Source organism: Rhineura floridana, chromosome 9 (genome assembly GCF_030035675.1).
Source record: "Rhineura floridana isolate rRhiFlo1 chromosome 9, rRhiFlo1.hap2, whole genome shotgun sequence".
Classification (NCBI taxonomy): Eukaryota; Metazoa; Chordata; class Lepidosauria; order Squamata; family Rhineuridae; genus Rhineura; species Rhineura floridana.
In genome coordinates this window covers 25,009,021-25,021,752 of record NC_084488.1, presented here as the reverse complement: position 1 = coordinate 25,021,752, position 12,732 = coordinate 25,009,021, and the positions used below count along the sequence as shown (strand labels likewise).

Sequence of the window (12,732 nt, the reverse complement as noted above, 5' to 3'; positions counted from 1 at the left end):
GAAGAAAAAAGCTGGAAAATCATTATCACTGAAGTAAACACAAATGTTGACAAAATTAACAGAATCTGATTTACCTCTGAAATCACATTCAGAAAGCACCATGTAAATGACAGTGGGATCCAAGTCAGAAAACATTTCTGAAAGACTGCTGAAGAGTTCTTCTTTATCAGTCCCATGTGGTGCTTGCAACATTGTTAGATCTACTGAAGAAGGTACCAAGTCTGCAGCCATAGCAGCCGTTGTCTCTGAGTTTATGCTCTTTCTTGATGGGCTCACACCAAGATTTTTCTTTTTCTTTGGCATTTTTCTCCTAAATAAATTTTCCTTTGTGTTTTATTTTGTCGACATAATGCTGAGTATGTCACAAACAGCAGGATATCATTTGTACAGACAACATACCCAGATCAAAAAGAGCAAACCTAGAATGGAGACAAACATTTTAAAACATGCAATTGAGTCATCTTTTTTCAAACACTTTGGTATACATAAAAGATTTGAAATCCTTACCTTAATTTGTTAAACTCCAAAAGCTAGTTCTAAATTGTAAGTGAAAAACATGACTGATATTTTTAAGAAAAGACAATGTTTGGGCCACGGTGGATAAACTGCTTAATCTGGATAATGGGAACTTGTGCTCAAATTGCTCTGTGATCTTGGAAAAACTCACTCAATCTCAGATCTGTATCTGTAAAATGGATAACAGCATGACCAACCTCACAAGATCTGTGAGGTAAGTACCGTACACTACTCTTTACATTAAAACTGTATGTAAATAATAAAAATAATGACAGTCATCCTCCCTTACCCGTGGAAATCAGTACTGATGTGTCAGAGCTCTGTGAAAAGCAGCTTCATGATTTCTAAACAGTTTACCGCTGAAAATTAGACTTGATCTCATAGGAAAATAGCATACCTCTCATTAAAAACAGTTTAAGCTTTCACATGGACAAAAAGGACAAATAGGATGTTTCCTTCAGGTTCTTAATAGAGGTTTCCCTGCCTCTTCCTGCCTGGCCTACCTCACATGTAAGTGGGAGTCCAAATTCCCAATATATCACTGGAGATCCACTTGTGCAACATCAGATATTAACAGACAACACCCTACACAAACTTCATTGCAATTAATGTTGTGCAGCAGCAGTTCCTGGTAAACTGCACTCATGAGCAGCAACTATGTTTTTATACTCATGACCATGTACAATAGAAATATAGAGACCTTAGAAATTACCTGTATTGTACGCAAAGTAAAGTGATCTCAGACATATAGAGAAAGACAGATATTAGAAACAAAGCAGATCTGAACAAATGGTGAAGGCAAACCACAGAAGAAAAGACATGAAAGTATGGGATAAATGGAGCATGAATGCCACACAAAAAATCACATGATACTCAGAATAAAATATTTTAAACTCTTTATGCTACTGTTATCAAGAGGCAGCAGCTGATTTCCAAGTAACACGTTTGTTTCCTGTTATGTCACCAGATGCAAAATATACAGTAGATCTTTCTCTAGTAAATTTCTCGCGGATGATTTTCCAGGAGTCACTGCAATTGCAAGAACTGGGTGGGGGGGGCAGAGAGAGAGGAGAAGCAGCAAAGATTTAAAGTGGAGTCTGAAAGGTTCTATAGCTAGAGTTAGAACATATTAGCTTGGCAGCTATTCCACCTACATTGTGATTAATTGTACCAAATTGAGGCTTTCTACTAAAAGTTCCCATTTGAAACTGCTAAAAAGAAAACCCCTTAGTGTTCATGAGTAATAAGATGTTAACTGTTACTGCCAATAGTTCCCACCCCTCCTAATTTTTACTGAAATAATGTCACTACCTGTTCATAATGAACTATTTTTTATTTTCCATAGATGGGTTCAAAAGCTCTCTTCTCAGAAGAAATTTCCTTTCCTAATAAAAAGTGTCTCTTCAATGCCGAAGTTTCAATACTATATTTTGATCATTTTATATTCCAAATGCAGAAGCCTTTAATCTGCACAAATTTCTCTAAAGTTTGCCATGATTTTGAACAATGCTAAAACTGCTCTTCTCTTCTTGCAATTATTGTTTCAAGGCTCAAAGAAAATGCCACCAGTCTCCATTTAGATTTTTAAAAAATTTCATAGAATCTTAAAGTGCCTAACAAAGGTTCGCCAGCTTTCTTAAAAGGCACATTCTTTTCCACACCTTCTCACTTACATTATGAATTTTTTTGCTCAACTGTGCTTCCAGTCTAAATAATTTGATCCAAGGTAGAAAAAGATCTCTAAGACCATAACCCCATATACTCATTTACCTAGGAGTATGCCCATTGAACTATGTATAGGCTTGTGCTATAAGAAATAGTAAACCTTACAGGACACACAGACTAAGAAAAAAATTAAAAGAATTTGTACAAAGCAATATGGAATTGGAGGAGGAATGAGCAAAAAATAACTTGTTCTACCTTAAATCTCAGTGGTCCAGGTCAGATTGTAACATTAAACCATAGTTTAGCATTATAGGAATGAGTCTATTTCAGCCACGGGCTTGGACATTCTCTTTCTTACCTCCCAATGCAGCTGCAAGGAGGAGAAGGGAAGCATCTGTTTCTTGCTTTAAACTACCTGCATGTTGTTGTTGTGGCTGAACCAGGCCAAACTGGTTAGTTAAAGCTATAGTTTATTGAAATAAATGATGATCAAACATGTTTACAGCCAAACCAGCAATTATGGTTAATTTAAAGCAGTAAGCAGATGCTTCTAATCTCCTCATTCCAGCTGCACCAGAAAGGAAGGGAGGACACTCAAGCCTCTCACTTGCTGTCCATTTTGTTATCCTCTGTTTTCATTGGCAAAGGTTGTTACACTCTTCATCCTATCAAGTTGTCACAAGTCATAATAAACACAAACTTTACAAAATTCAGTAGTGCCCAAATTTTGAGTTGTATTGCAGTTATTTTAAATCCAGGTTTTATAAAGCATTCATAAAACTGTCAACTTCTCAGGATTATTCACAACATCAGTGGCTGCAACAACAAATATCTATACTAAAGCACATACTATTTAGTACAGGGTACACAGAAGATAGGACGGCCAAACAAATACAACATTTGGTGCTTTAGGAATTAAACACAAATTTTGTGAAAGCCAAACATAAAAGTTTTAAAGATGCAAATATTTACTCACTTTCAGGAGCATGCTTATAACTTGGAAAAAGAAAGATTCATCTGGTCCCCTATTTCTACACTTCATCTGTTTCTGGTGACTTAAAGGCCAAAACAAACTTGACACCAGATACAGACTGCTAAGAACTTTGGTAGCTACATTAGCCCACACCTCTGTTTGCATCATCTGTGCATCACCCAGTCCAGAGTCTGCTGCACCCTTTGATCATCTTCATGATGGGTTCATTAACCTAGAAAAAGAAAAATCAGCAACAGACTCAGAATTCAGATGCAAGTAAAGTCAGAGTATACTGGAATATACAGAGGTGGATTTGTATTTTATTTTTTTACTTGCCAGGGTCTAGAATGTGTGCTGTCATTGCCAGTTCAGTTCTGGGTATCTTAGTTGTAGATAAAGATGATTATCAGTTGTTTACTTTCAGCAGTGGAATGTAAATCTTCCTACCATCTTATATTTATTGTTTTTATGCATTCTTTGATAACTACAGTCATATTTCTCCTTGGCCTAACATTCTCATTCAAGATGCTCTGTTACTGCTTTTTGCAATGGCATTCAGCCCTTCCACAGAGTAAAAGGGGCATTTTAAGCTCACCATAACCTCTGATAGGTAAAGCTTTGGAGAGGCATGAAAATTGCAGGAGCTAGAATACTTGGTGAGAGCTGGGCACTCATATCATATCATATCTATTCTGTATCATGTACGCTAGCAGCCTATTCATTTGTGGGCCCAATTCATGGTACTGGTTTTGGTCTTTAAAGACAAAACAGATTGAGATCATATTATCTGAAAGACCACCTACACCTACCTGTATAAGCCTGCCCAAGCATTAAGATGAGCATCAGAAGCCCTGCTCTCTACTGAGAGATATTAGGCTAGTGGGTACTTTGAACAGGACCTTCTTAGTGGTGGCCCAACAGCTTTGGAACTCCCTTTGCAGGTAGATATGCATGGTCTCATCACTGCTGGTCTTTTAAAAAAAACTTTGCAGACACATTTATCCAATGGCTAAATTGTGCTGTACCTGAAAAAATCTTTAGCTGCTGCTATTTTTTTGGTTTTTGTAATTGTATTTTTATGAGTTTTAGAGTTTTGTAAACTATCTTGTGATGGCAGTGAGTCCAGAAAGCCTGGCTTAAAATCTCTTAATTAAATTAAAAGTGATTCTACTTGCAGAGAGGGATCTGATTAGCAAACAGATTCAGATGGCTCATGGAAAAGAGCCAAGCCACATGCAACCTGGGATAGACAGACTCTAGAGACACACTTGCAGTCCTGCTGGCTTCAGTGTGCCTCCACTTCCATTTTCTCAATGTGGGGATATACAATGCTAGTCAAACTCTGCCCCTTTTTATTCCAAAAACTTGGAAGTTACAGCTCCAGCACAGTTTACCTTGAAGTCAGCTTCATACAGACTTCAGAAGTGATTGGCCATCAACCCCATTTCCACTCTAGGTGTATCCAATGAAAACGCTGAGGCAGACACAGTGACTGGCCCAATCCTTTGCTGTGGGGAGTCCTAATCAGCAGTGGGGAAGGGAAATATGTCCAGCCACGGGCAGACAGTGAATGCAACAGAACATAGGACGTCCAGGAATGATTTTGGTGACTGCCACTATATTTCTGGGGTTTTTTTACACTTCATGATATATTAATAAATAGTTTGGAAAGGTGCAAAAGTAATATATCTGCTAAAATCTAGTATGTTCCTAAAATGGTACAGTTGATTCTGTTGTTGTTGAAAGGTAGCTTCTAACTCAATCTGAAAAAAGAAATGGAAGAAAACTATGACAACCCCTTACAGTAGGGCCCCGCTTATACGGCGGGTTCTGTTCCGGACCCCTGCCGTAAAGCGGAAATCGCCGTAAAGTGGAATCCCATGGACTTTAATGGGGCGCATTGCGCAAAAATGCCGCAAACGTGGCAAAATCGGCTTTAAAACAGGGGAAGAAAGGCGCCACATTAGCGGAGCGCCGGTAAGCGGAGCGCCGGTAAGCGTGGCCCTACTGTATTACATCTATGTCACAAATTATCTACATAGACTCTAATCTCATCAAGACTGGTGGACTATTTATTTGGTTTAAGACAAAAATCCCTGAGCGGGGCATGACTTTTTTTCAGAAACAACTGAATTTACAAAAACCCATCAAGACAGGCCTACCAGGCCAGCTTACTGGCAAAGAGTTCTTTTTTTTAATGAGTGGTGGTGTAGTGGTTAAGATGTTGGACTACGACCTGGGAGACCAGGGTTCGAATCCCCACATAGCCATGAAGCTCACTGGGTGACCTTGGGTCAGTCACTGCCTCTCAGCTTCATGAAACCCCTATTCATAGGGTCACCATAAGTCAAAATCAACTTGAATGCAGTACATTTACATTTTTTAGGGTTATGATCTCCATGGTATTCTATGTTCTGGTTTGGCCTGCAGTCTATTTACTTATTCATGCTGGTTTAGAATAACGTAGATGCACCTTACAAAGTTTTAAAAACAGAACTGTGATATGTTTGTGATATTTCTATAAACCAGCTTGACAGCAGGTGGGGTATAAATTTTCAATAACACACTCATTTGGGTTCAAAGGTCTATAACCTGGCAAATCAGTTATAATATTAAATACTGTCTTCCCAACATAGACTACAATGTTTGTTCTTTGCACAACATTTAAAGAAAATTTAATAAAGTTAAATTATTAAAGGATAGGTTCCACCACTGAGGCCCTAGCACAATGGTAGAGCATATCCTTTGCATATAAAAGCCTGGCATCTGCAAGAAGGGCTGAGAAAACCACCTCCTCACTGAATCCCAGGAGAACAGCTGCCACCCAGTGTAGTGACTACACTGAGCTAGATGAACCAATGGTCTGACCTAAGGCAGCTTGCTTTGTTTATGAAATAGCTTTCTTTCTTTGTAATTGTTTTTCAACCACAAACAAATTTTTCAGGCAGGTACTTGAATACAAACAAGCTCACTATCATCTTGCCAATTTTTAGAAGAAAAAATTGTGAAGCTACTTCATTAGAAGGCAACATACAGAATTTTTCCTGTTCTCTGTATATATACACAAAGTCCCAATCTCCAAGCAGTGAAAGATTTCAGGGGTTCAAGAACATACCTCGGTTTCATTTTCCTTGAAATGAAGGTCACTGCAGATTGCAGTGTCTTTGCAATATGATTTCATTTACACACCCTTCACTTATCAACCCTGCCTACCCCACCAACTCCCCTCACCAAAGCCTGTCTGTCTTCCTCCTCTGCTGGCCCATTAGCTCTCAGAAGTCCATCATCACACAGTAGTTCACAGCACCACCTGCTGGCAGCCAAGTGAATTGCAGCATAACATCCTTGGGTTAATCTATCTAATCCAGTGGTTCTCAAACTTTTTTGGTTCGCGGTGCACTGTAAAATATATAAAAAAAATTCTGGCGCACTTCATGTACAAAATTAAAAATATATTAATATATTTTAAACTATGAATAAAAATAACTTAATAATAACATACTTTCATAATATTCGCGGCACACCTAGCCACCTCTTGCAGCGCCACCAGTGTGCCCCGGCGCACCGTTTGAGAATCACTGATCTAATCTAACCTTATACAGTAGGGCCACGCTAATACGGCGGGTTAGGGACCAGGCCCCCGCCGTAAAGCAGAAATCCCCATAAAGCGGAACCCATTGACTATAATGGGCCGCGTCACGCAAAAATGACGCGAAAATGTCGCAAAACACCGTAAAAGCGCAAAATCAGCTTTAAAACGGGGAATTTCCCTGAATTGAAAGCCGCCGCATGAGCGGAAAGGACCGAAAAACAGAACGCCAGTAAGCGGGGCCCTACTGTACAGTAATATTTTTGTAAACTATCACATATGGGGGTGGGGCACAGTGGCAGGACAGCAGGCAAACAAGGTGTCAGTGAGGGAAGCAAGGATGGCAGGTGAGGGGTAAGCAAATAGGGGGTGAGTGAGCAGGCAGCAGCAACATCATGGGAGGCAGGTAAGCAGCTCAGGCAGGGCAGCAACAGCAGCCTGGACAGGCAGGAGGCCAGTAAGCTGCCTGAACAGGATGGCAGCAAGTGCCAGGGGAGCATTTTGGGAGTTGCCTGTAGGGTGGGGGCCCATTTTCTTGCAGGGTGGAGGGCTATCTGGGGAGTTGTCTGTGGGTGTTTAGGTGTCCCTGTGTATGTGTTTGGGAGCGCCTGGTATGTGAATGTGTCCATTCGTCCGTCTCTGGGGAGGGTTGGGAATCCGTGTGTGTGTGTGTGTGTGTGTTTGGGAGTCCCTATGTGTGTGTGACTGGGAGTCCCTGTGTGTGTTTGGGAGTCCTTATGTGTATATGTATGTGAGATTGCTGCATGAAGAGCTCAGGGCAAAGCCCCTAGTATATTTCATTTTAGATAGACTGATACAGAGTGAGAATATGATGGAAGAACTCACAGGATTAACACTCCAACAGATCTTGCTCCCTGTTAGGTTTCCAGGAAGGCGATACCTCTTCCCAGCTCCAGATGAGACTAGCCCCAGCCTATTGTTCTTCTACCCCAGGACAGGGGTGTGGAACCTTTTGGGCTCTGGGGCCAGCCCACTCTGTAGGGAAACCTATGTCACATGATTGACAAGTGGGTTGACCCTCCCACCTGTCAAAATTCCAACATCGAAGGCTTAAAGGGGGAGCACGGAAAGGCTTACAAAGCCCATCCCATGCTCCCCCTTTCAACCTGGGTCATTGGAGGTTGAAGGGGGGAGCACGGGAAGAGGCTTTGTAAACCTCCCTCCATCTCTGATGCTGGAGATGCAAAGGTGAACAGCAGGGAGGATCGCAACTTCTTGTTGGTGCGTGTGGAATTGCATGTCCGGGTCTTTACAGGTGAACAGCAAGACGTTCAAGAAATCCAAGCACAGACAGAGAACTTGTTTAAGAGCCCTTTACTTTGGACATTAAAGTAGCAAAACAGCATACAAGGCTTTTCTCTTCCCTTCACAATTACAACACCTCCCTAGCAAGAACTTCTTCCCCCACAGAGCTTCTTTCGGTTTCTCTCCAGCCTTTTGTAGATAAGACTGGCCTTGCTGGGCACAGCTGCCTGCCAACGTCCTTGGTGCTCACCCTGGCTGGATTAACCCCATAACTACAGTTTTTGCTCTTCCACTCATGTGAGGCACATACGCACGTACACACATATCCAACACTCCTTTCCACCTCCTATGTTGGAGGTGGAAAGAAGCCACATGGGGTGGCTTCACAGACTACCATGGGAGGGAAAAGCACTTCCCATTGAACAGAATCTGCTTCACCCGCCCCCCCCCAGCAAGGCACATTCCTACTGCCCATCAGCTGATGGGTGATTGGGAGCGTGCCTTGCTCCAACAAAGGAACAATCAGGCGCCCACTTTAAACTCCCAATTGTTCCTCTTACCTGTTCCCTACCTGGTGGGCCAAATGGGGAGGTCTGGCATGCCAAGTTTGGCCCCAGGGCGGAAGCTCCCCACCCCATGCCCTAAGATGATGTGGCATCTACAGGTGTGGAGGGAAGCCCATCCCTTCCTTCTGGAGACATCACTAGTTAGTTGTTTCTCCTGAACACATCTATACTAAACCAACTCTTTAGACATGTAAAAAGGACACTTAAGAGGGTCAGCTAGGGCCATTAACTTAATAAAGAGATTATTAAGCAGTTACTTCTACTACATGCTACCATCTTACATATACAAAATCACAGGCTTGGAGGGGACCCAAAAATTTCATCCAAACCAACCCCCCACTCCTATAACAATATTTACACCCAACAAACAAGAACATCAATACCAGTTGTACTGAAGATGTAGTTTTCAACTTTTATTTTACTCTTTTTCCTATTTTCTGAAATGACAAAAACCTAAGATATACTTAGGCTTTAATCTAAAATATAGTTAACTGGGAATATATCTTGCTATACTCAGTGGGATTTACTTCTGAGAAGATAGGATAAGGTTGCACTGTACCTTAGGCTACAGCAGCTTGCAACACTAGGAGTGTTTATAATTATTGTTTGACTAAAAATAAGATATTAACACTTCTAAATGTCTTAAATATACTAAATACAGTTTTAAGTACTAAGATATACATGATACATTTTATGATTTAAACATACAAGGCAAGATTAGAATTTATAAGAAAGTAAGCAATGTATATATTTCAATTCTTCTCAAAATAAATACAAGATTTTTTTTAAATCTTGGCTTCAGAATTACAAGACATTTTACATCTTTAGTTAGAACCTTTTCTTTAGTCGCTAAGCAAGCAGCATGAACTTAAAACACTGTTGATACTTACCACGTTCCCCAGCAACAAAACCTTTCCAGGGTCACTTTCCTTATGAAGAGTATAGACTGGAGGCATATGGCGTATTTTGTAATTGACTGTTGATTTACAAATCTGCAAGCTGAGCAGATGGGGAAAAGGTATGCTCATACTGTCCCAACGCCCCAATATCCTTCTAAGCTGTTTCTTAACCATTTCCCCCCCAGCAGCTCCAAAATCAATAGTTTTTCTTCCATCCAGATTGGGGGCTGGGATTCTTTCAGCCCTCACCCAGGACAAATGGATGTGGCAAAAATTCAAGTGGCACAACTTTGGTTAGACCAGCATGCCAGATTCACAAAATTAGGGCTATCTGGATGTGTCCTAAGCAAAGGATAGAGGAAGAAAGAATCTATCAAGGGAGAAGAGCCCCCCTCTTCTATACAAGGGACATGCAGAAACTACCCCTATGGTGTGTACACAAATCTAGGATGACAGCTTCAAGTATCTTGAACTGAACCAATTGGAATCAAAAGTGATCCAAACAAGCCAAAAAACTTTCTACAAAACACATAAACAACAACTAAATACTGCAGCATTTGTCCATCTCTTCTACTTTCCAGACTTCGTTACTGACAGGGGTTGCATGTTTGTGTTGTTGGGTTGTTTTTTAACACACTAATTCAGTGTAACCATGATTATTCAGAAGAAAGCTCTACTGAACTCAATGAGACATGCTCTCTAGTAGGTGTACTTAGGGCTACATCCTTAGTCCCCCCCCATTTCTCTTAGTTCTGGTACCCCCACCTTCTACTTTATACTCATTGAGTCTGACACTATTGTTTTGTTTACCGCTCTTACAATGCAAGCGCTATATATGTCTACTCAGAAATAAAACTCACCGAGTTCAATAGGTCTTACTCCTAGATAAGTAAACGTACAGAATTGCAGACTTATTTATGAAGTGCTTACGCTGTGAAATCTAAACACCAGAATATAAAAGAAAGAAGAAGAAAAACAAGAATACGTCTCAGCACGATGCTGGGGAGGAAAAGGGACATAAACATTCCGCCTTTCTACTGTACACTCCTTTTTTTTTTAAACCGCCTGCCTGGAAGCCACCCATCTCATTTAAATATGGAAGCCCTGCACCTCAGGTTTCGGTCGGTCGGTCGATCTATAGTTATTCAGGCGTGAAGGCACAGAAATCCTGGCCATCCTCAGAGACGTTTCTCAATTATCCCGTGTGCCCCAGCGCTGAGCTACGGCGCTAAAAACAAGTTCCGGGCCCAAGGGAGCCACAGTCTGAAGCAAGGCTTGCTCCTACATCTAGAAAGGGGGAACAAAAACCACGAAGCCCGCTCTGAATGAAGAGAGCTCACGAGCCTGATAAAACTAAACGGGAGAAGAAACCGTCAGTCCTATTCGTTGTTTGTTTATGTATTTCCCTGCCCAACCTCTAAAGCGGGCGGAATAAGGCCCCATAGTTCGCTCCAGGTGACTGTGGAGTGGCTGACCAGACAAAAGCCGCGACCAGGTTCCTCTCTCTCTCTCACCTAGGCCAGCTGGCCAGCCAATTGCCAGCCTCTCTCCCTTCAGCTCGCGTTGGTAGAGCTGTAGTCACGGCGGTAGCCACTTTATTCCTCCGCCCCAGTGTTGTCTCCGCCGCGGCGGTTTCCGAACGGGAGTTGGGGAAGGTTGAGAGGCTGAGGGACAGGTAGGCCTCAGGCGCCTCACGGGATCACAATGCCGCTCTCCGGCTGGCCGGAGAACTGCAACTTAGGAGGAGCGTCAATTTATCGCGGCAAGAGTTGATTGCTTGGCAAGTTCTGTCAGCCGCTGCTTTTCCAAACTCCCTGCAGGGCTGGACGGACTTGTCTTCTTTTAGGAGCGGGTGGAGCCGAGGCAAAGACGAAGGAAGAGGAGGTGGGAAGAATCCTCGGGTTTTCCCGTTAAATTCTCGGGCGACTGAGCAAGAGGAGACACTATTGAATTTTGCCTTTTTGGTCTAGCAGCGAATGATCTGACATCCGAGCTGTTTTGTGGACAGCATTGCGAGAGTTAATGAGACACAGATCCCGCCTAAATCTGATGTGAGCGAGGAAAGTAGATGAGACAATTGTTAAACTATCTGAAATTGCCTGCTGTGGAGAAAGCGGAGTGGACCTTGCTCGTGTTTCTGAAAATGACTGAATTACTGAAAGATCCACGGGCAAACGGCTTGATAAGAAGAGCTAACTTTTGCAGCTTGGTGCTGGGAGGAACCCTTTCATATTTTTCTTGTTTGTTGAGGAAAGAACGGGGGAAACTGCTGGTGTGATTAAAAGAAGACATCCAGAGACGATCAATTATGAGAAGTCACCTTAAATTTACTGAGCTGAAAGCAATGTGACAGATAACCTTAATGAAAGGCAGCTCTCTGTATTGTTTTGCTAATAGAAGAGGCTTTTCAAAGCAGCTGATTGAACTGACCCTAAAGCAGAACTGAACTAAGGCTGCAATCCAGTACACACTTACCTGGGAGTAAGTCCCATTGAACCCAATAGAATTTACTTCTGAGTAGATTTATTGGATTGCAACCTAAGTTTTTTTCTCCCTTTTCATACTCGATCAATGAACTTGTTTCATTCTTATAGAATTATTTGAATTCCAAGAAGGTGGATAGATTTCTATAATATATATAAGACCTAAAGGGAAGTTAAATCTTTGTAAAGTGGTTATAGCTTAGGATTTTTCTCATGTTATTTGAAAGAATCTGACCAGGGTGGCTCATGATGACAGATGCTACAGAAAGTTGCGGACTCATGGGGTCACCATAAGTTGTAATCGACGTGAAGGCACATAACAACAACAACAATTTGAAAGACTATATGCTTTCTTGTCTGTTTTTGTTTTTAATACATGCTTCTTGAATGAATTAGGAAATTATCCATATATTCGTTGAGTTAGGAAATTATTGTTATGGGATTGAGGGTTGAGAGGGATGAATTCTATGAATGCCCTTTCCAGCTTCTGATTTGAGGACTGCAAAGGAAGAAACCTACTCTGCTGGTCATACTAGTTCCATTCATAAGTTAATGGATTCAGCCAAGTCTATCAAGTGCCCTCATTACCATGTGTAAGGATCAAGCAATGTGGGCCATAAGAATTCTTTCAGGAGAAAGACCTCTCTCTCCCCCCCCCCCCAGCAAGGAAGTAGTTTGTGTGTCTGTGTATAGTCTGAGGAAAGGCTGGGAGCTGAAAACGTATGGAGAGGCTGGCTTGCTGTCTGTATGCTATGGGTTTTGGGGGAAAGATCTG

At 41.7% G+C, this 12,732-nt stretch overlaps 1 protein-coding gene across 13 annotated transcripts in view; it reads right to left on the bottom strand.

Moving 5' to 3' along the window:
• Positions 1 to 11,243, bottom strand: part of N4BP2 (NEDD4 binding protein 2) — a 46,567-nt gene extending 35,324 nt beyond the window's left edge. For 2 of the 13 annotated variants that reach the window (XM_061583108.1, XM_061583109.1), the window contains exons 1-6: positions 10,989 to 11,243; positions 10,335 to 10,414; positions 9,466 to 9,574; positions 6,386 to 6,553; positions 3,158 to 3,386; positions 75 to 419 (exon numbers count right to left, since the gene is read on the bottom strand). In XM_061583108.1, coding sequence (XP_061439092.1) covers positions 75 to 303 — 229 coding nt within the window. In that variant the 5' untranslated portion in view covers positions 304 to 419; positions 3,158 to 3,386; positions 6,386 to 6,553; ... (1 more) ...; positions 10,335 to 10,414; positions 10,989 to 11,243. Of the gene's footprint in view, positions 1 to 74; positions 420 to 3,157; positions 3,387 to 6,385; positions 6,554 to 9,465; positions 9,575 to 10,334; positions 10,415 to 10,584; positions 10,955 to 10,988 lie in introns of those variants that run through there. The other 11 variants (XM_061583105.1, XM_061583106.1, XM_061583097.1 and 8 more) reach the window with 11 other exon arrangements.
• Between the last annotated feature and the right edge of the window lie 1,489 nt (positions 11,244 to 12,732).